The sequence below is a fragment of the Equus przewalskii genome, chromosome 17, assembly GCF_037783145.1.
Source record: "Equus przewalskii isolate Varuska chromosome 17, EquPr2, whole genome shotgun sequence".
NCBI classification, from domain to species: domain Eukaryota; kingdom Metazoa; phylum Chordata; class Mammalia; order Perissodactyla; family Equidae; genus Equus; species Equus przewalskii.
Window position 1 is genome coordinate 23,696,020 of NC_091847.1, and position 25,882 is coordinate 23,721,901.

Below are 25,882 nucleotides of genomic sequence, written 5' to 3' on the forward strand. Positions count from 1 at the left end.
TCATAAACCAAGACCTGTACAGAGTCTTGTTAGGCTGGAGGGAGTCTAACCTAGAACTGGTGAGAGAAGGCCTTGAAAACAAGAGACCAAGGTGTCATTTCTCTGCAGGGACCAATATTGCCTATAAGGATACCATCCGCTGAGCTGACTGTACAAAGGCGCACAGAAAAGCAGGCAAGAGAAGGAGAACCATAGAAGGCAATTCAATTTCTTGACTGTATTTGTTTTTGCTTTTCATCGCTCTAACTCTTCCTCAATTTCACCTCATAAAGGGCTGGGTGAAGCAACCTGTGTGAGTTCAATATGCCACAGTGCTGCAGTCAGGATAAAAATGTCTTTTTATCTTCTCTTGTACTTCCCTACTCAGCTTCAGTGTAACCTCTTCCACTCTCTGTAATCTTTTGAAATGTTTGAGCAAGGCTCCTTAGCCGATGAGTATAATGGTTGGATAAACAAGAGGTGATTTTCAATCTTGAAGCAGACAAAGAAATGAATTCAGAATAAATCCCTTTTCCTTTCTTATTTTCCCAAATCAGAGAGCAGAAGATAGGAAAATAAGGCTGTGCTTTCATATCATTCTGTTCATTTTTCTTAAGGACTGTATTTTCTCTTCTTTGCCTTTTGTTTACTTCATTTAACCCAAAGGGTGAAAAAAAGGTGGAAAAGCACTAATTTCTTTCAATACCTGTGGTGCATCAGGCATTATTACCATGATTTCCTGACAGATATCATCATCTCCGTTCTTGTTATGAGGAAACTGACATTTCAAGGAATTAAGCCACCTGCCTAGGTGACTTAATCGAAGTAACCAAAGAATAGAATTTAAACTTGTCAAAGTCTCAATTTTTTTCTATAATTACAGACTTTCAATTTTAAGAGCACTGATAGTTTCCTTCTTTTAGAATTGCTGTTACAGCTTTCATGAGCAACCTTCACATTGTAATGCAAGAGGCAGTTCCATCCATCAACCTACTCCATCAAGAAGAACAAGCAAGGAGAGAAAGAAGCGAATAATGTAAACTAAGTCGGTCATCTTTTATTTTGTAATTTTTTGTTTAATTTTAGGTTTTTTTTGTTTGTTTGCTTGAATCTTGTTTAAATTTTAGCGTCACTGAATGAAGACTGTAGCATTTACTGTTTCAAGGTTATTTTATAGAATCACAGACTCTTTGGAGGAAAGGACATTTTATTACATAAATTGAAAAAAGAATAAGTCTTTTTTATATCACTCAGTGTGCTATTAATGCTCAATGCAGATCAAAATATGATAACTTTAGGCTTAAATGTAGTTGTCTTTCCCACTTTCAATCAGGCAGCTTCATCATTTCCTAAAGTCATTTTCTTACAGCCTCAAGTCATCTCCTTATTGTTCTTATCATTCTGTAAATTCTTCTTCATTATTCTATTGATGTCACCTTCTGTATTATCTAGAAAACATATTTTAAAAATCTACTGCTAAATCTGATCTTCCCACAGAGAAGGAAATGTAATTTTCTTTATATGTGTTGGTTGGCATAAGGTAATGGCTAGTCAAAAGTGATTTCAAAACTCAAAAGCTATCAGATTGAAATCATCATTCTAAGTAGATAAAGCACGCTAAAAAAAGCTGTTATATGAGGACTAAAAACTTCAGAGAAAATCGTAAAAAATTGAGTAATATTCAACTGGTTTCATTATCTAGTCTTTTCCTTCCCTCTTTCTAAAAAACAATTTCTATTGTAATGATTAGAAAGCATGACAAAAGCCACTGGGTAATAGTAAACTTCATCCCATAGGTCAGACATAACAAGATTCTTCTGTTCTGAAGGACTCACCGACAAAAAACAATCAGTTCAATTGTGGAAACAGCATTGACCATCTAGAGACATAAATGATGAGCACAGCTATACAATTGTTAAGTTAGTTGGATATAGGCTAGCCTTTTCTGCTTTACTTTCAGAAACTTCTGATAATATTTAAAAATTTTTAATGACTTACAGTGCCTGAAAAATGTAGGTAGGGTTCAATGCTAAAAGTTACATTTAAGGGGAATGGATGGAAGGAATGAATGCTACCATAATTAAGTATCAGCAAGTGGACTAAAATGTTCTAGTATCCAGAGAGAAGCAAATGCAGTGAGACATGCAATACCACAGAGATCGCCTTCATCAGACCCATCAGGGCAATCCTTTCTCCCGTTGCAGAGTTTCTCTGGCTGCAGGCAGACTGAAGTGTCATTAGCACAAGGGTACTTGGGTGGTCCACACAAGAAACTGTCACAGTCATGTTCATCTGATTGATCTTCACAATCAATATCTCCATCACATACCCATGCTTTGTTGATACATCTCCCTTAAAAAAACAGAAACAGCATGCATTTGATTTTGTAATTAAGTCACTGTAATGAGTGGTCATGACTGTCTTCAGTCAGAAGCAGGATTACTTGCCGTTAGTGAGAAATCTATTTGTTGATAGTTTGACACTTTATTTTCATGACAGTATTCGAATAGTTCTTGCCCTGGTTCTTAAAGTGCTGGTACTGTTAAAGTCTTGATATTTTCTTTACTTTCAAGTTATTGTCTTACTGCATTTAAAGAAAATTTCTGTGACTAATTGAAAATTTAACTAAAATACTTTTAAAACCCAACTTTAAGGATACATTTGCATATAAGTCCCTCTCAGAGTCCTAAATTTAGGTAAATGCTATCCGTGTCTTTGGAGCCCTAAATTTAGTTAAATTTTTTATTTTCATGGGAGAAGATGTCCTTCTATTTACATTTATAACCTCAACACCTCAACAATTCACATCTAGACATATGCACAGTTCTTTTCATAAAAGAATATAAAATGTTACTAAAAATTTTGGTAGCTAAGGAATATACAGACAGAATTTATAGAAATATGTTTTTCTTTATTGACTTTGAAGGAAAAAAATAAAATGATATTGTTTAGCCAGCATATTTCAAAAGTAACAATATGAAATGCATAGAAAGCAATGGTCATTGTCTATGTAACGTTTTTTTTTATTGCCAATTATTCCTTCTTTCTAGATTATTTGTATTTTTCTTCTAATTGATTATCTTTTCTGGATTATAGAATGTTAAGGTGTAATGTGAATTTAAAAATGTACCTAAGGGTAAATACTACTTATTGGGTGACTACATACCAACATCTCATAAAATGAGTGGGGGAAATAAAAGGGAAATAAAAAATAGTAGATTGTATATGTCCAAGAGTCATTGCGTATTTAACTGTCTTCTTCAACCTTAAAGGCTACTAAATTTTGAACTAATTTAAATTCTAATGAAAAGATGTTTCATTTATAGATATATATTCATAATTCTGTATATCAGGATAGATCAAATAAGAAAAAAACAGAAATGATCACTTCCACAGTTAATTTAAATATATTTGATAATATTCAAGAATAATTATTGATCAGAATACTCTTGAAACAAGAATGGATGGATACTTCATTAATAAATGTAATATAAATTAAGAAACATTGTAAACTTTTGCCTTAATATTGTAAATAAAACTAATAATGTTATTATTTTATGTTGTTTTAAAAATACTACCTAATACAATTAGACATTAGAAGGAAATGAGGTATAAAATTAGAAAAGAGTATGTGGTTAATATAATCATATAATTATAAAATCAATAAAAACTAAATAAGAACTATAAGAAACTAAGCATTCAAAAAAAGGTAGCTAGTTTCAAAAATTGTATAAAAATCAATAGATTTCATATATTCAAATAGAATATTGTAGAAGAAAAGACCAATTAAAAAATTCACCATAAAACAATGTATTTTGGGTTAAACTAAACAAGAACTGTATAGAATTTATATGAAGAAATTAAAAAGTCTACAAGGAAACCTAAAAGAAGCCTTGGATAAGAATATAGTTTGGTCTTGGAGAGGAAGCATTATCACTGTAAAGACATTATTTTTCCCAAATTAATACAATCCCAATAAAACACTAAACAATACTATTGCAATCCTATGAGTATATCCTAAACATAAGAAAATAAAACTGCAAATATCATTAGAAGTCTTATAATAAAAAATAAATGAAGATTGATGATTAGGAAGTGTCATGCCAAATATTTAGAAGTTTTTTAAAGTAACAGTAGTTAAAACATTTTATACAAGAATGTCAATAAATAGACCAATAATTAAATAGTTTAGAGACACCAGAAATTGACTCATTTACGTATGTGGTTTAATATACAAAGAATTGGCAATTCAAAATACAGTAGTAGAGAAAAATTAATTACAAAAGTAATGACGTTGAGATCATTGATTAGTCATCTGGAGGAAAAACATAAAACTGAATCTTTATTTGAACCTTATGCCAAAATAAATCCTAGATAGATCCAAGAGTAAGCATTTCAAAATAATGAAAAACTAAACAAACAAACATTCTAGAATAAAGTAGATGTTAAAAAAAAAAACTTGAAATGGTCATTACACAAACCCAGAGAACATAAAGGACAAATTGATAAACTTAATTTCATAAATTTTTGATTCCACATTGCAACAAGAAAATTTATGTACAAAGTCAATAAACTAGAAAAATATTATGTTTGACAAAAAGGGCATATAGTATTTCTTTAAAATACAAAGTACTCTTACAAGTCAATAAGATAAAGATGAATAACCCAATTCAAGTGCAAGATCCACAATGAATCAATAATGGCTTATGAACATGAGATGTTCAAAATACATTTCGATTAAAAAATAGTAAACCAGAAAAAGCAATTTGATACCATTTTTTTCTATCAGATTGATTAAGATCAAAATGTTGGATATTAGATACATTTGATGATAGTTTAAGAAACAGCTCCAGTGTTGAGGGAGCTGCAAATTGGGATAATCTCTCTGAGGGGCAATGTTATGAAATCCAGCAAATGAAATATTCATCATCTCTTCACCACAGTAATTCTAATTTTAGAATTTTTTTCATTAATATATTTGCCCAAATGCACAAAGATGCATATGCAAGGATACGTGTTGCTGCTTTGGATATATTAGCAAGAGACTGGTAACAAATCATCATTGCAATTCTGGTAATATCAATTACAGTACATCCATACATTGAAATTATATGCTTGAGTGAGAAATAATGAGATAATTCTGCATAAGTTAATATAAAACAACCTCCAAAACATGTCAATAAAAAATGACATAGAACTGAGCATGAGATAGACTTTCTTATATGTTAAAAGAGATTTATCTGTTTACCATTATCTATGACTATATTTCCTTACATATATCAATATAAGTACATGGAAAGGCTTGTCTCTACACGAATTCTTTCTGGAGGGCTACACAGGAAACAGTCAAAAGTGACTGCATCTGGTGAGGAAGATTGAGGTACTGGAAACCTGGAGTAGGAGACAGATGGATTTTTCACTGAATTCTTTTGTGCTATTTTATTTTCCTTCTACCGTATTTCTGCATGACTTTTCTGAAAAAGAAATACTAGTTCATTTTTAAAATGATGAAGATGAAATTATGCACATGTGCCATAAAGTCTGCTAGTTTCTCCAGATACATTATACAATTTCTATGTTGAGTTGACTCTATGCCTTACACTTTCCTAGAGACATTAGGAAATATAAGAAAGTCATGACTTTCCCTGTTACTGAGGAGTTTGTAATCTAGTTAGTAAGGCAAGATCAATGCATAACTCTTAATTGTAGTCTAAAATATGACATCCTATACTTAAGTATTAAATTGTATGGGATCATCTGCAAGTATAATAGAATGAAGGGAGAGTTCAAGAATAATATAGTAATTTCCATTTTTAGTTTGGTAAATCAAGATGCAACTTCCTTTTTTCCCCAGACATCTCTAATCCATCATGACATTCTTAACCATTGACTCCAGAATGACCTTAGAATTGTTTCAACAAACCCGTCCATAAATCACTATGAATCTTTTAGAGTCAGAATAGCAGTAAAACCTATTTGTCATCCCTGACTTAAATGCTGCCTGGAAAAGGTAAAGAAAAATTTTATTCAAATGACTAATAACTTTAACGCAGATTATGTTACCAGATAAATGAATAAATATGAATACATAACTTAGACAAAATTTACAAGGTTAAATAGCTCCGTTCTCCCACTGATTTTGCAAGGGATGTTGAAGCTTTGTTGCTTCTCCCTTTCTTATTTGTTTGGTTTTAACTCTTAGGAAAATGTAGATAAGAGCGTACATTAGATATGACAAGTTTAATTAAATTTCTAATTCATGACCATTAATTGGGGAATATCCAAAAGCAAATGAGCTTAGTGAATATGCTTAAAGAATGTTGATTTTTACTTGATTCATATCAAGAAAAATCCCTATGTGGTCAAGTCATTGGATGTACCACCTTAAAAGAACAAATACTACAGATTTTCTTGTGTAACCTCCTTACTTTTTATATAAAAAATTGGCCAAATTTGTATTATTAGTCAAATTAGTATTATTAAGTATATTTTTGGTCAAATTAGTATTACTAAAACAAAATAAAGATTAATCATATTAAAATGTGTTATGGAAATTATAAATATCCAATATCTAAAAAACCAAAATCTTTAAAAATGTTTTTTTAAATATGCACAAATAAGTTCAAATAACCAAAGAAAATACTTTGTCTTTATTAATTCTTCTTTAAAAACATATTACATGCAGAAAATTATATTAGGTGTTTATTATCAAGTTGAGTTCTACATAATATTTTCTGATTTATTTCTCATGATGTTTTCAACTTGATAACTATGTATGTTACACTCTTATAGAAATCATAGTTTTGCCCTTTAAGCCAAGTAACAACAGCAACAACAAACAGAAAAAACAAAAATCAGCATGTTGGTATCATGACAGCTAGTACAATCACACACACACATACTCAGGACATTATAAAAACTATTTTGGTTTGTGTTATCTTGAAATATACAGTTTAGGTTAAAAGCCACCACAAAGTCAACAGCTATAGGAAAACTAAAAGTTTCTAGGAATCCCTAAAAACTGTGCTGCTTTCCCAAAATAAATTTATATGATCTGTTCTGGAGATTCTCTTTTCTCTGTTAAACTGTTTTGGCCATTTAAAAAAATAGAGTTAAAATTTTATAAACTGCTTGAATTGCTTTAATCTTAATAAAAGACGACATATTATAACAGGATCATTTCTGTTTTGGGATATGGCTAGCAGTTAATATTAAGGATATAGGTATGAAGAGGAGTGAATCTTTGATAAAGTCCAAATGAATTTACTCAGTAATATATTTATGATGTCTTTTTAAAGACTGGTCTTTGAATTGCAATCTTTCTTTTTAATTTTTACACTACTCACCTTTAATACCACATACATATTTATTTCTCTGACCATGTTTGGCTTCAATTCAGCAAATATTTACTGAGTATTATATGTCTGCCTGCTACTGAAGAATGTAGAAAGATAGGAAAGACAAATTCCTGACCTTGTGAAGCAATAAGTCTAGTTGTGACAAACATTCTAATATTGAACAGAAAAAAAGAAAAATATAAAAGCCATACAACCATCACAGGGTGCTATGGAATTTCAAGGAAGTAGAAAATACGTATGATTGGAAGTTTAAGAACAAGCTTTACTGAGATGTTATTTGGAAAGGGGTTTAGGATGATGGCAGTGAATATTACATATGGACACAAGAAAAAAAGCATTTCATATAGACAGCTGCCTTGCATTTATAGTCTTAACATTGAAATAAATCCCCTCTGCAAAACAAAAATCAAATAGAACAGAAAAAGAGGGAGAGAACAATTTAATAACATGGTGATTACTCATGCTACTCAATGGGAATATGTCAGGGCGTAGATGGTGGAAGTAAACCAGCTCTTTCTTAATTTGGTCTCTTTTCCACTTCCGTGTGAATCCACCATAAAATTCTATTTTGTATATGCATTCTTTATTTTATGCCAAAATTACTTTCTTAATAATACGGTCATATGTACAAATTTTCATCAGAACTATATATACAGAACCATGTATACTGAGTTTTATGGATGGCAATAGTAATTTTGAGCATATGCAGTTTTAGCTTTATTTGCTGAATATAATCCACACATAAGATGCAACTCCTACATAAATGTATAAAGACAGGAAAGGGTGGGACTTGCTCCAGAAGCAATAATAACACAGTTTGGGGCCACAGTTCATGAAATATTGATTGCCAATTCAAGAAGGGTCTCAATCTTATAGACAATGGAGAACCATTAAAAGGTTTTGAGAAAGAATGTGCGCAGGTTACAGCTTATGAAGTGAGAGAAAGCCAAAGCTGTGTGTAGAATGGATTGAAGCCAATCATTTCCAGGGAAAAAAATAGTAGGCCACACAAAGTTGTGAATGAGAGAGAATACAGGCTTAACTTTAGGCTGTGATATGCTAAAGGAAAGAATGGAATGGGTGACGTTAGAGAAAGTGTACAGGTAGCATCAGCAGGACTTGGAAAATGATTATAAGTTAGGAGTGTCAAAAGTTAGGAGTGTCAAAAGGTGCTTTCTGTCTTAAATCCAAATGGGTAGGGGGGTGAAGATGTTCCTAACAGAAATGGAGAAACGAGGAAGAATTTCTGACTTGGAGAGAAAGTGAGATGTTCAGCATAGTATTGGAAAGAATGGGTTTGAAGCACGGAGTTAATTTCAGTGATAGAAATTTGGGAGGCATTTACCTGGAGGTGATGGTTGAAACTTTGGGAACAGAAGAGTTTGCTAGGGACAGCTTGCAGAAAGACGAGAAGGAACAAACAGAGAAATTAAGAGAAAAATCTATGCAATTCCTGAGACACATTATGTATTCAGCAAACATTTTTAAGTTACACATAAGGGATAGGCGGAGGGAAAAGGGCAAGGGAAATGAAATAAAAAGAGAAATCTAAATGGTAAATGAATAGAGGACAATCTAATATGAGAATTCATAAGAAGATGTTTCAAGGAGAGGACATGTGTTGCAGAGAAAAGTCAGATGTTGCAGAGAAAGAAGTCAATGCACAGTATTAATAGTCAAAGGCATCATTTGTTAAGCTCATATTGTGTACCTATTTTTGGTTATTATTATTATTATTATCGTATCTATTTTACAGGTCAGGAAATTGAAACTTAGAGAGGTTTGGTAATTTATTTGAACTCACATAGTTACTGAGTGGCAGAGTAGGACTCAGACAGACAAGAATATGGATTGAGGGATCATTCCTGGCCACCACTAAAACAGTAATTTCCATCAAAGGTAGAGATAGGATGTTAGATCCCAAAGAATGAAGAAACAAGTGAGAGACAAGACATCTAACTACATGACACAAGATGATTTAATGAAGCAAAGGAGGAAGATGGGAAAAGCTTAATAAAATCAAATAAATGTTTTTGAGGTTATTGGACTAGGTATATTTACACAGAGGAAGAAAAATTACTGTGGAGAAAGAAATTGAAGACATAAACAAGAAAAGTGACTAAGGTCCCAGAGGAAGTAGGAGGTCACAGCATCAATATCTAAAGAAGAGCCCATCTGGGCAAAATGGAGGGTATATTCTTCTTTAGATACAGGATTGAAGGGGGAGAAGAGTGAGAAACCTGTAAAAGATTTAAAACGGCCACTGGAAGAATCAAAAGAAAAATATGTAAGGCTCATAAGAAGCAATATGCAAAGTATTTTGTTAGCTTTACAGCACCTAGACAGTGGAGAGCTCACCACATTATTTTCATCAGAAATAAATAAAAGTATCCCATAGGCTTGGTTACAGGAAGGAAAAAAAAGCGCTGTATTTAGAAATTCTTCATAAACAATTAATCATATAATTCTAACAAAATCACTATTCCATTGTAGGATATTTTTGGTTCTAACTATCCAGACTAATTTTAAACAACGATTAAATTCACCATTTCACATTGTATTTACTGGTACAACATTGGAGAAGGAAAACAAAACAATCTAAACATAGAAAAGAATAACACTTTGCCGTTCACAGAAGCCCATGGTGGATTTTCATTACACAGAGCGCCAGTTAGTTTTGTTACATTCTTTTGCTAAAGATCACTTCATCCTTAACTCTTAGACCTACCCCGGGACCTGACTTGAAAAATGTATGTTCATTTTTCCAATGGAATCTAGAGTAAAAGGTATATGAGTCAGCAGCAATCTATCACCACTCTTGGAAAGACAGTCAATCAAAAGAGGAGACTGTACAATTATGACACATTCTCGCTCTTTTTCCCTAGCCACTCTTTCCCCTTATTGACAACAGTTTCTTGTGAATCCTTCTAGAAATATTTTTTATTGTAGAAAAGAATATACTTTTCTTTTTCTTTTTATTTAAACAAATATTACATACTATACCCACTATTGTGTTCCTTCACTTTTCACTCAACAGTTAATCATAGAGAAATGTCCATGTCAGTGTCTTATAGTGATTTCCATCCTTTAAATTGCTGCAAGGTATTCTACTATATGGATATACCACAATATTTGTACCTAGTACCCTATTTCGGCCTCCTCAGGTCTTTTGCAATATATAGCTATTAAAAACAATCTAGTGGTGAGGCTGGCCCAATGGCATAATGGTTGAGTTTGCACGCCCTTTTTGGCTGCCCGTGGTGGCAGGTTTTGATCCCAGATGCAGACCTAGCACTGCTCGTCAGGCCGTGCTGTGGTAGCATCCCACATAAAATAGAGGAAGATTGGCACAGATGTTAGCTCAGGGCCAATCTTCCTCACAAACACCCCCCCCCCAAAAAAAAAACAATTCAGTGGTACTTAGCTCAAAAAAAGATTCTGAACAGCATATGTCATTAGGCAAACGCAAATTAAAACGACATACCATCACACACCTATTAGAATGGTGAAAATCCAAAACAGTGATACACCAAATGCTGGCAAGAATGTGAAGCAACAGGAACTCCTCATTCATTGCTGGAGGGAATTCAAAACTGTACAGTGATTTTGGAAGATGGTATGGGAGTTTCTTAGAAAACTAAACATACTTTAACCATATGATCCAGCAATCACACTCCTTGATAGTTACCCAAATGAGCTTAAAACTTATGTCCACACAAAAACCTATACAGCTTTATTCATAATTGTCAAAACTTTGAAACAACCAAGATGTCTTCCATGGGTGAATGGATAAATAAACTGTGGTATATCCAGACAATGAGATATTATTTAATGCTAAAAGGAAATGAGCTATCAAGTCATCAAAAGGCACAGAGGAACCTTAAATGCACATTACTAGTGAAAGAAGCCAATCTGAAAAGGCTGCATACTGTATGATTCCAAATATATGACAATCTGAAAAACGCAGAACTATGGAGATAGAAAAAAGATCAGTGGTTGCCAGGTGTTAGGGGGAAGGAGTGATGAACAGGCAGAGAGCACAGAGGATTTTTAGAAGAGCGAAATTATTCCTTATGATACTATAGCGGCACATATCATTATTCATTTGTCAAGACCAACAGTGAACCTTAATGTAAACTATGGACTTTGAGTGATAATGACCTATCAGTGTAGGAATCCAAATTCATCAATTGTAACAAATGTACTATTCTCTTATGGGATGTTGATAGTGAAGGGGGCTATGTATATGGAGGTGGCGGGGGTATATGAGAACTCTCTGTTCTTTCCTCTCTCTTTTGCTGTTATCTAAAACTGCTTTTAAAATTGAAGTCTATTTAAAAAAAAAAGCCATCATAGAAATTTTACTGACTAGTACATGCCGTTTCATTCAGTTCTAAATATTTAAATACGTGTATTATGATTTCTTCATTAATCCATTGATTATTTTGAAGTGTGATTTTATTTTTCATGTGCGTGGCTTTCTCACCTTTCTAATGCTGTTTTCTAACTTAATTTTTGTGTATGGAGAATACTTTCTTTAAATTGTCAATTATTTCAAAATTTTAAGACTTTTTTGGGAACCTAACATATGGTCAAATTTGAAAATATTTTGTGTGAGTTGGGTGTGCATGTAAGGGTCTCTATATATCTATTGGTTTAAGCTTATTAAACATTATTTAAATCTAAAAAATTTAAATGATTATCTTTGTATATATCACTCCTCAAATGCATTACATATGTTTGTATGATAAATTCTTAGAGGTGGAATTGTAGGGAAAGCATATGCACATTTTAAACATTGATACATATTGCCAAACATTCTTCCATGGGGCTTCACTGGTATCCACTGACATCAAAGTGCCTACCTCATTTACTCATACCATTATAGGATATTATTGGTTTTATTAATAATCATCAATCCCATATTGAAAAAAGCACAATCTCACTATAGTTTTGACGTTCTTTTATGGGTCAGGCTGATTGTCTTTTCACATGTTTAAGAACCTTTTATCTTTCTTTTTCCACAAACGTTGCCCACTTTTATATGGTTTGTTGCTCTTTTTAAAAATGATCTCAAAGAGCTATTGTGTATTAGGGCATCTAATTATTTGTGATCTGTGTTGCAAATATTGCTCCCAGTTTATTCTAGATTAAATGTCTATATTATTCTGTATTATTGCTGCTTCTTTCATTTCGGACCATGTTTGTTTTTAAATGGAGGGTGGTGTTTGTCACGGTGAATTATTATTTTAATATATTGCTGATTTCCTCATATTTTATCTAGAATGATGGTATCATTGGTCATCAGAGAGATGGTTTGTAATTTTCACATGTATGAAAAGTCCTAACTTTTAGGGTTGTAAAATCAATATTATGTTGCTCAAAAGAATAACCTAAAAGCTTTTATTCCTTTCAAATGCTCAGGAGGAGGTGAAACAGCATTGTAACAATGTTCCTTAAATATCTGGTAGAATTTTTCAGCTGGACTTGGAGATTTTGGTGGAATGGTGAGAGGGGAAAATATTGATCATTTTTTTCTATTTTTATAAAATAAATTGCCTATTTTTCTTTCTAGAGTTAATTTTGGAAATGTATATTTTTCAAATTCATGATTTTATTAATACAGATTTTTAAATTCATTTCTATGATGCTACATAGATAGCTTAACTTTTATAATTTCCTCAGCATCTGTGATTATTTTTCCATTCTCATTTCATGTACTGCACTTTCAATGTTTTTTCTTTATTAGTTCAGTTAATGCATTAGCCATGTTAGTTATTCTTTCAAAAACCTGGTTCTTGAATTTTCCAGTTATGCTATTTCTCTTTCTTCCTTCTAAATTAAAAAAATAATCTATTTTTCTGTTTTCCTTTTCCTTGTTTTGTTGCTATTTTCTAACTTCTTCAGTTAAACACTGCATTAGTCAGAATAAGCAATGCTGCAGTAACATATTCTGAAATCTGGTGGCCTAGCTCAATATAAAGTTCACTGCCTGTGCACATAAAATTTTATAGGGTCAGGTAGCCTTCCTCCAACTTGGACGTATGCCCTCTAGACCCATTTTTAAAAAGACCCATTTTGAAAGGTCACTGGGGCAAGAGAAAAAATAGTGGGAGGATGCTCACTATAGCTTGATTACCTTGGCATGGAAGTGCTATAGTATAGCAGCCCCCTTTATCTATGGTTTTGCTTTCCATGGTTTCAGTTACCTGTGGTTGACGGTGGTCTGCAAATATTAAATGGAAAATTCCAGAAATAAACAATTCATAAATTTTAAATTGCGTCCTGTTCTGAGTAGCATGATGAAGTCTCTCACTGTCCTGCTCTGTCCTGCCTGGGAAGTGAATCATCCCTTTTTCCAATGTATCCACCCTGTATACACTACCCGCCCAGTAGTCACTTAGTAGCCATCTTGGTTATCAGATGGACTGTCTCCATATCACAGTGCTTGTGGTCAAGTAACCTTTATTTAATAACACTCAATAATGGCCCCAAAGTACAAGAGTAGTGATGGTGGCAATTTGGATATGTTGAAGAGAAGCCGTAAAGTGCTTCCCTGAAGTGAAAAGCTGACAGTTCTCAATGTAATAAGGAAAGAAACAAAAAATCATATGCTGAGGTTGCTGAAATCGATGGTAACATTTAATACTGTATATAATTATAATTATTTTATTTTAGTATTTTTTATTGTTAAGCTCTTACTGTGCTTAATTTATAAATTAAATTTTATCATAGGTATGTACGTATTGGATAAAATAGTATATATAGGGTTTGGTACTATCCATGGTTTCAGGCATCCATTAAGGGGCTTGGAATGTAGGAGCGTACATATCTTGGAAACTGGGGGTTCAGTTCCAGGCCACCGCAATAAAGCAAATATTTCACTAAAGTGAATCACACAAATATTTGGTTTCCCAGTGCATTCAAAATTATGTTTACACCATATTGTAGTCTATTAAGTGTGCAATAGCATTATGTCTAAAAAAATGCACACACCTTAATTAAAAAATACTTTATTGCTAAAAAATGCTAAGCGTCATCTGAGCCTTCATTGAGTCATAATCTTTGTGCTGGTCGAGGGTCTTGTAAAAAACGCAGTATCTGTGAAGCCCAATAAAACAAAGTGCAATGAAATGAAGAATACCTGTATCCCCCATGATAAGAGGGGGACTACTGTAATCATTTCTACTAACAGCCCATTGACCTAGTCACTTGGCCCCAATCTAAGTGCAGGAGAGTTCAGAAATACAGTAATGTGTAAGGAAAATTGGTGAATATTGTCTCTGCTACATAATGTTAAATAATTTATTTTTGATTTTTAATTTCTTAATGTAAATATAGGTGTCTCAAAAGTCTTAGAGCAGTTTTAATCTTTAATTACTCTAGAAATATAAATGCTACAAGCATAAACATCACTTGAAAGTTTATTTAAACTTCTTATAGTTTTGTAAATTGAGTCTTAATTACATATAATTTTGTAAATTTTCAATAAAGCATTTTTAATGTTTTTTTTTCAGTACTTCTAATTGAAGATGGCAAACTAGTAGGAAAATTTAAAAATTTATTATTCAATTCACAAAACTAAATATTATATTATATACTATACATTAAAAATAAACTTTCAAATGTTGCCTTTTGTAATTTTATAGCATTTACACTTCTAAAGTTGTTAAAGCTTAAAAATACACAGAGTTTTGGGATATCCTGCATATAAACTTAAAAAGTTATGATTTTTTCCTTTGAACAATGTATTGCTTATACTCTATATGTTCTGATATGTATGTATCTTTATTTTTGAAAAGCTCTATAATTGCAGTTTGATTCCCTGTAGAATTAAAGTGTTTATATTTTATTATTAAATTTTCAAGTGGAAAGGAGGTTTACTCTTCACAACTACTAGATTTTTTGTACTATCATCAAGGAGTTTTGTCTGTATTATTTCTACTTCTTGGAATTTATTGAATTTGTTTGTGACAAGAAACGCTTATTTAAAAAAAAATTTAGGGGCTGACCCAGTGGCATAGTAGTTAAGTTTGGCGTTCTTTGCTTTGGTGGCCCAGGTTTGTGGGTTTGGATCCGGGGTGTGGACCTACACCACTCATCAAGCGATGGTGCGATGGTGTCCCACATATAAAATGGAGTAAGACTGGCACAGATGTTAGCTCAGGGCCAACCTTCCTCACTTAAAAAAAAATTCATCAGCCTTTTAAAGGAAGGTTTATTTTTTGCCTTCTAGGAATAGAGCTATGTCTTTATTATTTTGACTTAAACATTAATTATTTAGATCTTCTACATTCTTTTTTATTTTTCTTCCACTTAATTTTTCATGGGCTAAAATAAATGAATAAAATTTCTTGCTCCTAACATAGCTTTCTGATCTTAGTTTCTGAAAGTTTTGCCATGTAAAATTTGATAAGATGTTATTTAATGTAAAATATTTAAGACTGCAAAAACTTTATTGTAAATTGAATTTTTATCATTAAAGCATGTTTTTCTTAGTCTCATCAGTTTTATTTTGGTCCTTAAACTTATGTCTCTCACTAAATTCTATTTTCTTATTGCTCTAATAATTTTATTGGTGAGGCTTTATGTGGAAAAATGCCTTACGTTTTGTGTGTCTAAATTATCTAGACTAATATTTTAGCTGGGTATAGAATACTTGCCGGAAAGTGTTTTTGCTTTAGCTTCTAATTACTCCAAAATCTCGTTGCCTTTCTTAATATGATCTTAGATAATCTGATTTCCTCTCTGGTAGTTTTAGTATCTGATGTTCTGCCATTTCAAAATGGCTTATAGAGGTTTGGGTTAATTTAATTAATTCTACCCAGAAGTCTGAATGTACTTCTTTCTGAGGAATCAAGTTTTGCAATTCAGGTAAACCTTAGCCATTCTGTTTGTGTGTGAGTGTTTGTTTTTTCTGTTCATACCTATATTCTGTCATGGAATTTCTTTGAGTCTCTGTTGTAGCCTTCCAACCACATATCTTGACTACCTCATTCTTACTTTTTAATTTCTTGTCTTTTTCTCTGTGATACTTTCTGGGTGAACGATATATTATTTTTCAGTTCACTTTTTCTGTGTCCAGTATAGAGTTGGTTTTAAATTTCATGTTGATATATTTCATTCTCAAATCTAATACATCTCACTCTCCAACTTTTCCTGTTACAATTATTCTGTCATCTAAATCTATATCTATATTTATGTATCATTTATCTTTCTGCCTATTTATGTATACTCTTGTTCATTTCAGGGATGCTGTTTTCTACTTTTTTGTCTTTGAGTATCTCAAATATACTTATTTTAAACCCTTTTTACAAAGATATTTTTATTTAATCTTGAGTAAAGTCACAAATATTATATATTATATATTACATATATAATATATGATATAATATATGATATCTATATAAAATATATAACATTTTATAATGATTGATTTTGATGGGTGGTTTTATGAGTTTTCTTCTTGTATTTTAGAATTTTGATTTGCAATCTCATCTTGGATAGGAGTTTTTAATTTTCTCTCTATGTGTTTATTTGCCCCTATATATAGGCATTGCTGCTTTCTCTTCAGCCCACCCTATACCACCAACACTCTTGGTTCAGAAATACATCTTATATTTGTCTTTTTGTGGGATTCTATCCCAACGTGATATTGGATTTTTATCAAATTCAGTCTCTAAGCCAGCCAGAAGCTTGGCTGATTGCCATGCCTATGTCATCCCATCTCTCTATGTACACAACTCATTTAAGTACCATCTTAGACAGCAAACAGCAGCAATTTTTTTTTTTAATTCTCCTTTCAAAAGCAAAGAAGTCCTATTCCATTTTCTGGTTTCTAGCAGCAAGCCTGCTTCCAGTCCCCAACTTCATGTGGGACAGGTTTATTTTCCATTAAACCTGAGATCTAAACTCCATATTCAACCCAATCAGGCATCCAGTTTCAACACAGCTCACCATTTGTTATTCTGTTTTATGTCTGTTCCTCAGAGATATATTTTGTTTGTTAATAAGGCTACATCTCTTTCATTATCTCCTGTTATATTTTATCATCACTTCTGTGTGTTTTTAGAGTGGAGAGAGGATTCAAAGTATGAATTTAAAATTCCATCTTCATATGAATTTCCTTTTCACACCTTCTTAATGACATTGGAGTAGTTCATTGTAAGAATGAACTGTAATTATTAAGTAGTTCCCCTCTTAATAGAAAATACATTCTTTCTTTCTTTTTCTTTTTGCTATAGAAGCAAAAACACTGCACTGAAAATCTTTATGCATGTGTCTTTATACTCCTGCTGTTCTTTACATGAATTTCTAGAAGTGGGAAGGATGGGTCAAATTTACATTGCTATCAATAGCTGGAGGGCCTCTTTTCCCCATAACCTTGCCATCACTGTATAATATCAAATGTCTCTTTCCTTTTTCAATCTGAAGAATGGAATTTCTGAGTTTCTTTGCCATGAGGAGTAAACTTGAAATTTCCTTCCCACATACCCCAGCTGTAATGTAATTGTAATTTGCTGCTCTAGGACCTGAGAGACTAGATGTCAGAGAGTGTAGTCCTTGGTCAAAGATAGGTTCTTTGAGATTAGAAGCTCTTAAATGATAACGGTTGCATGGTACTTTAATTTAGCTGTCATTCTCTTCTTTATAGGAATAAAGAAACTTATTAATGTGCCTACATTTTAACACCAATAGATGGCAATTTATGAATTCTAAAAAGCCGTTTTAACCACCAAATGTAAATTAATTATCCTGAAAACTTTTAAATGCCCAAGTTAGCATTTACAAAGCTTTGAAAATAAATATGAACCCTGAATTGAACATCTTGGGTAGTTTAAAGGTCTTTTAGCTTGTAAAACTGGGAATTTAATTAAAGTAAATTTTAATATATCAAAAAGATTATAGATGTGCACATATTTTTAATCCGTTGTTTATATTTGTGGTTTACTTTAATGCCTGCAATGTTCATAAAGGTCTATCATAAATATGGATATGTAATTGTGAATTATGACTACTCAAATAGTTTGAAACATTATGGTTTAATATATTTAAGCCACACATTAAATTAGAATCAGATCAATGGTTACATTATTACCTTTCACGTTTCTCTTTTTCTTTTTACTTTTTACTTGTTTATTTTTTGTAAGAACACTTACATTCTACTTTTTTAGCAAATTTCATTGTACGATACTATCAACCATAGTCACCGCGTTATATCACATTTCTCTTTTAAAATGCAACATGAGTTTTATCACAGTTCTGCTTTTTTTTACATTTAATTTTGGTTTACATGATGACTATTTCATACAAAAATCTCAAGTTTTAGTAATATTATTAAATGGATAATCTGAATCCCAAGTCAACATACACAAAAATATCTTTCAGAACCCAATTCTCCAAAGATAGGATCAAAATATGCTACCTCAAAAATATGCCACTTTAGCATAAGAATTATTTTGAACTGAAGGCATTTGAAATTCAAAAGATATAGAAAGAAGCTTTCTTGGAGCTTCTCCTATCTGACTAAAACTTCTGAGAAATGAAGACTGCCGTAAATCTCTTTCGCAGGGAAGTTTTATGGCCATGAGGAAGATGGAAAGTCAGTTGCCAAGATGGACCTGCACCAACTTTAACTGGCCCTCTTCCATCCATTTTCCCATATATTTACCTTCCCACAATTTGCGATCCCTAGAAACTCAAAGTCCTTTTCTTTTGTCTTGTTACTTCTCTACAAATTTATTGTTCTTTGCTAAGACGCTATATAAGTCCAAGTTCTAGCCACCTCTTAGAGTTACTCATTGCTGAGTTCTCCCATATGTATGCATGATGCATGTGTTAATAAACTTCTGGGGTTTTTTTCTTGTTAATTTATCTTTTGTCAGTCTAATCTACAGGGCCCCAGCCAACAAATCTAAGATGGATAGAGGAAAAAAACTTTTTCATTTCTACATCAGCCATCCTCATCATCTTTAGATTCATTTTTAAGTTGAGTCATATTCAGAGGAAGCTGTTTCATAAGAGTTCATTGTAAAATACCAATAAATGCATATAAGATAAATCACAAGCACTCGAAATTTTCTCTTTACTCAACTCTGTTATTTATCATGTATGTGCTTTTTCCTCATATTTTCTGTGATAGAAAGTTAAAACCAGTTTTTATTAACATTTAGCTCTTCGAACTTATTTTGTTATGAAGCTATTTATAATTTCTTTCTTTATAAACAAATCGCAGCCTGGTTTTATGTTTCACCACTAAATTTGCCGAATCTTAACAGCATATTCAGTTAGTTTTAGTTCAGGACTTTCCATGTCAGTTCATATTTTGCTCTACCTTGGCCTTGCCAGTTCTTTATTCAAATACCTGTTAAAGACTGTTATCTAATATATTTCAACATTAGCCCAATAAAGCAAATGCCAGAAGCAACAGGGGGAACAATATACACTATATATGCTTAGAATAATGTTAATCTGAGTCAAATAATTGGCTCTTTGGTATTAGAATTAGCCTACGAAATAAAAACTTGTTTATTCAGTCAATAATTTGTTCAACAAGTTATTAATCTGTTAATTTCCAATTAATATAATGTGTTCCAAAAAATAATTTCTAAACTTAAAATCACTTTCTTCTAATCAATAACTGCAAAACTAAGACTTTTCATGTAACAATTGAACAGAATCATATGATTGTTAAAAATATTGCTGGAAAAATAATCATTTTGGAAACACAATTCCCTCCTAGGGATGGGCGTCAGGAAGTTATTTATCTACGACAATGTCAGCTTTTCTTTCTTTCTTTCTTTCTTTTTTTTTTTTAAAGATTGGCAACTGACCTAATAACTATTTCCAATCTTTCACTTTTTTTCCTTCTTCTTCTCCCCAAAGCCCCCCAGTACATAGTTGTATATTCTAGTTGCAGGTCCTTCTGGTTGTGCTATGTGGGATGCTGCTGAAGCAGAGCACGCAAACCTAACCACTAGGCAAGGGGGCTGGCCCCCTATTTCTTTATTTTTAATTTGAATGCTGAATTGTAATCAGGAGAAGCGTTCAAGGAAAGAACACAATTTCTTCTTATACCTTTAAATGCCCATGGGTCATGCAGTTTCCAGAGTGTTTGCTCACTCACAGCTGTGATAACTTTTCATTTCTACTTTTTGGTTGAAATACTTAATAGGGAGCAAAATGAATTACTAAGAGCTCATGATTAAGCAATTCAAAAACAATTTCACATTAAAAGGAAATTCCAGGGACTGGCCCATGGCCAAGTGGTTAAGTTCACGCGCTCTGCTTCGGCAGCCCAGGGTTCGGATCCTGGGCACAGACATGGCACAGCTCATTAGGCCCTGTTGAGGTGGCATCCCACATGCCACAATTAGAAGGATCCACAACTAAAATACACAACTACATACTGGGGGGATTTGGGGAGAAAAAAGCAGGTGGAAAAAAAAAAAAGAAGATTGGCTACAGTTGTTAGCTCAGGTGCCAATTTTAAAAAAAGAAATTCCAGAGATGATTCCAAAATACTACCTGAAATCTACATAAAATTCTTTCCATGGGTTATTTGGATGAAGATACCAACCATTTCACAAATTGTAGCACAATAGTTAATTGTGATCTATTTTTCTCTAAATTTCAACTCATCATCATATAGAAAGGGAAATAAGTTAGTTTATCATGTCAGGTGGAACTTACTGTATGTAAGAAAAAATGGAAAAGTCATAATAATAGAAAACCTTCATTAAAAAAATCAAATCCTAGAGACTCTCAAAACAAATCAAAGATACGAATGGCAGCAATCACCTTCATCCTAATTGAATCCAGCAACAGCACAATAAAATTTAGGAGACCAGTTGAAAATAAATGTATATAATTCTGTCTCTCCTTGATATTCACCCTCATTAAATTTTATGGTGAAGATTTATCTATGGAAAAGGGAACATCCAGGAAACCCAAGGGAAAAGCTGGACCCAGGTTCTGCTTACCTGTACTCTGACAGGAAAACTTGGTTTTGTGATCACATAATCGTAAGGTACCATTGCAGCCTTTTTCATCACTACCATCTTCACAGTCTTTTTCCCCATCACAGCGCCACAGATCAGGAATGCAATTTCCATCAGGGTGGCACTGAAATTCATTCCCATTACAACCAGCAGGAGAACGAATCTCTTAAATTGAAATGAGGGAGAGAGAGGCAGAAGAGGGAAGACAAAAGAGAAATTATGATTTTACTTGATGATAATTTTTTCAATTTTTTTCTTTCTTCAGGAATTATTATGGTGTTAGAGAGAATATATTTTTACTTCAGTTGTTTAATAGCTGTAATACTCTGGTATTTTTGAATTCATTTAGAAATGTTAATAATTATAGAAAATGATGATGTTTCTTGCCTCCCACAGAATTCCTGAAAGTGCCATGAACATTAGAAAAAAGGGAAAGAGCAAGAAAGACAATGTGTGGATATTCTGCTGTAATTTTAATTAGTATATGAAGAATGACATCTTTGAAGAGCTTTTCTCTATGGCTCACAAAAGAGATTTCACATTCTACACTAAGTGTTAAGACTTTAGTTGATGTTTTGACATTTCTCTACATAATTTTTTTCAGATTATTAAGAGGTCACCAACCAAAATATAGTAAGTACACTCTAACAAAATCTTTGAAGAATAGCAACCAAAATTTTGAAAACAAACGAACAAGCACACAAAAAACCCTATAATAAATACAAATTCTTCAGGATGTAAGATTTCAATGCCTGGAATCAGAACAGACATGCATAAGAATTTAAAGAGGCACTATACTTTCAAATTCAATTTACCAATTAGTAATTCATACAGTACCCAGATAACACCAGTCCTTAAAACGTGATAACTACAAATACAGGTTAAATCCTGCATAGTCCAAATCATTCTCTTTGATATGTAGAGTTTTCATGATTAAACAAAATACTTGCATGCATATACACAATAAATAAATATGGTAGAGTCTCTGCACATTCAGAAGATATGTATAGAATGTGATATAGCAACTTCCCACTATATTTAATTTAGCACCTGTGGCATGCACTATTTAGTAGTATGGCTTGACCACTATGGTGGTAAAATGCTGGGACAGGTTTCATAAACAAGATATTGTGAAGTCTTCAAACCTAGGATCTTTTGAATGGTAACTTGAAAACCCTAGGTGATTTCAATAGTCAGGAAGAAAAAAGGAGATAAATCAAATGGAGCTCCAAGGCCCACTCAGCTGCCTAAGTAACTCTATGGTGAAGAGGCCAACTTCCATGCAGCAGTGAAATGGCCTTTCTTCCTTTTCCTACTACTTAACTTTTCTTGAAAGTGAAACAAAGCAAACCTTGGCTCAGTTGAATTTTATAACCTGTAGTTATAAACCAGTTGTAACTGTAGCTCAACCAATAGCACATAAAAGTCGTATTTCAGGTAATTGTCACTCAGTGATTCCAAATACCTAATAAAGAATGGAAAGGATAGTGTCTTGATTTTTCTACATTCTCTAAAATAAGAGTAGAAGACTGACAGTTCATATATTGAATCTGTACCTCAGTATGTTTAATTTGGCAAATAACTGTTGACCTTTGAAAAGTCTGAAGATTTTCTATAAAAATCTAGATTTTCCAGTTCCTTGAAAAGTAAGAAGATTCTCAGGCTAGCCTCCTTGCAGAGTAACAACTGCTACCTGCTCTATATGGGGCTAAACTAAATTGTATTAGCAGCTCCCTGTTGTAATGGAGATAGAAAGATAGTCATTTCTATTGTTTTCTTCCTTACTGGATTTTTTCCTCTGGTCCAGGTGGGCAGTAGGACAACTGCCAACTACATTTCTTTTGTTTTTGAATCTACTTCTGAGAAACTGTAGGAAAAACTTTATTTCATTCTCGCTTCAATATTAATACTAATTTTGCTTTCTTGTGCAAACGATTTCTTCTTCTTTATGGGTTCTTTTTACGGATATTTGTGAAAACCCTGAAATTCATCAGATTACTCTGTTTGCAATAGCTTTTGAGAACTTCGAGCCAAATTTAAGGATCATTTGTCATGGTATAACTTTGTTTGGACCAATCTCACCCTCAGAGTTATTTACATTACTAATCCTTATTCTGCCTCTGTTTAAGTTCTTCCTCTTTATAACCGTCAATATTTCTAGGTTATAGCTTAGATTATTTCAGGAGATAATCTAAGAGCTAAGTAAACAAATAAACAGAATAGTGATATGCAAGGAAGTTTTGAGAAGAAACATTTTACATTTAAAATTACCTAATTTAGGAAATACTTTATTAGCTTAAATAAAATTAAATAGTACGTGCAAAATTCTACACCATGTTTCCATTCCTCTTCCCATCTTTTATTTCTTCAGGAACCATGTTGCCTCAAAAATGTCAATAATAACGGAAAGAATTCTAGATTTAACTATTTTAGGAGTAATGTTTTAACTCTTTTAAACATATTTTGGATTTGGTTTCAAAGATCTAGTTCTTTTAAGTCGTGTTCCTCAGTCATTCACTCAATGACATTCTGAGAAATCTTAAGAAGATGATGTAAACTCAGAAATCTAGATAGATTAGGCTGATTCAAAAAAAGGCTTCCAAAAAGTAAATTTTCACTTTAGAGGAAGAGATTGCTTCTTGTGATCCAGCAGCATAGTAACTTTATTATCTAGAGTCTTAGTTTTTAGTTCAATGCTATTTACAGCTGAAAATAAGTTGCAGTCACACAGATCAAAGCAAAATCTATAAAGGGAAAGAGTATGCTGCTATTGTCTGAGTTTTTTTTTATTCTATTTGCATTTTCTTTGCTTTGCTCAGTATTGTTTGGCTTATCTATTTGTGGTTCATAAGTGAATCTACTCTTTTGTTTTCTTATTCTAAATAAACATTTATATCATAAATTTAAATACAAATGTGATATTTCCCTGAGGCTTTTCTTTTTCCTTTTTTTTCCTTCTTAAGCTACCCATGTCTAAACCTCTGTGGGTCGGTATACTGTCTATTAAAGGACACTACAAACAACCAGATTACAATGATTTTAAAATGAGGGCATGGTCTGGAGAAGGAAATACAATATACCATTATAACCATTCAAATCTAAATGGTGAAACAATTCGTCTCTCTTTTTTTTTTTTTTAAAGATTGGCACCTGGGCTAACAACTGTTGCCATTTTTTTTTTCCTGCTTTATCTCCCCAACCTCCCCCTGTACACAGTTGTACATCTTAGCTGCATGTCCTTCTAGTTGTTGGATGTGGGACGCTGCTTCAACGTGGCCTGACCGAGCAGTGCCATGTCCGCGCCCAGGATCCGAACCCTGGTCGGCCGCACTGGAGCGCACGAACTTAACCACTCGGCCACGGAGCAGGCCCAATTCTTCTCTTCATAATGCTCACACACATCATAAATGTATACCTTCTGGTCTTGGTTATATTATTCTCCCCAACCTGGATTGTCTTTTATGGGGTTCAGGGCAGGCCACACCAAAATGTGCCACTTTGGCATATTGATTATTTTGATTTAAAGTTAATCAAGAAATAGCTGGTGAAAAAACACTCTGACCCTCCTTTGTCCCCGTGAAAGCAATAGAAAGAAAATAGATTACCATGTGAAAGTACTGTCCCTGTACCAGGAGGTAGGTAGATAGCCTTATCATCAAAGAGAGAGAATTTAGAGCCAAGACGGCTGTATAAACAAACCTTGTCTCTTTTTTACTAATTTAACACACAAACCCGGATTTCTTTCTCTTGTCAATTCTTCACAAATTTATTGTTTCTTTGTGTAAAAGATATAAAAGCTACTGCTTTGGTGACTTCTTTGAGTCTCATATTTCTATAAGCTCCCATATGTGCAAAATTAAATTTGTTTTTCTCCTGGTAATCTATTTTGTGTCAATGTAATTATTAGGCTGGCCAAAGAAACTAGAAGGGAAAAAAGGAAAAGTTTTCATCCTCTACAACTTCCTGTTTACATTTCATGTATTAATGTCCATAATTTCCTTTAAGACATTTTATTTAAAAAAAAAAAAAACACCTATCTAGGATTGGGGTTCTTATTCTGGTAACTGTGGATTCAGGAAATTCAAGGGTAGGTTTATAAAATTTCAGAAATTACACATGATGCTGTGTGTTGATATGCATGTTTTTCCCCTGTGGAAAGGCTTCAGGGCTTTTCTTGACTTTCATGGCAGATTCCAAGAGGATGCCAAGACCGTTCACACTTCTCTGCTTCTTTATCTCCCATTCCGTATACCTTGCATGTAAATGATAGTTTATAAAGCATTCAATTTTGCTTTTGCTTCAAATTAATTACATTAGATTGGATTAAAAATCAGTGAAAAAGGGATCAGACATCTGCTCCTTTTTATTTTGATTAAAAATAAACAAATAAACAAAACCACTTATTAAGAGCACCCCATTTCACAGAAACAGAAACTACAAATTGATTTGCCTGCAGTTATACAGATGATAAGCAGCAGAGATGGGATTTGAGCCAACATAATTAAATTTTAGAGCCTGCTTTCTTTACCACTGTACCATTATTAC

General features: G+C 32.8%; 1 protein-coding gene across 4 annotated transcripts in view; it reads right to left on the reverse strand.

Moving 5' to 3' along the window:
- LRP1B (LDL receptor related protein 1B) overlaps positions 1-25,882 on the reverse strand; it is a 1,824,802-nt gene that overhangs the window by 640,843 nt on the left and 1,158,077 nt on the right. For 3 of the 4 annotated variants that reach the window (XM_070581263.1, XM_070581262.1, XM_070581261.1), the window contains 2 exons: positions 21,320-21,502; positions 2,131-2,331 (listed from right to left, as the gene is read on the reverse strand). In XM_070581263.1, the coding sequence (XP_070437364.1) occupies positions 2,131-2,331; positions 21,320-21,502 (384 nt within the window). The remainder of the gene's footprint in view (positions 1-2,130; positions 2,332-21,319; positions 21,503-25,882) is intronic. The other variant, XM_070581264.1, reaches the window with a different exon arrangement.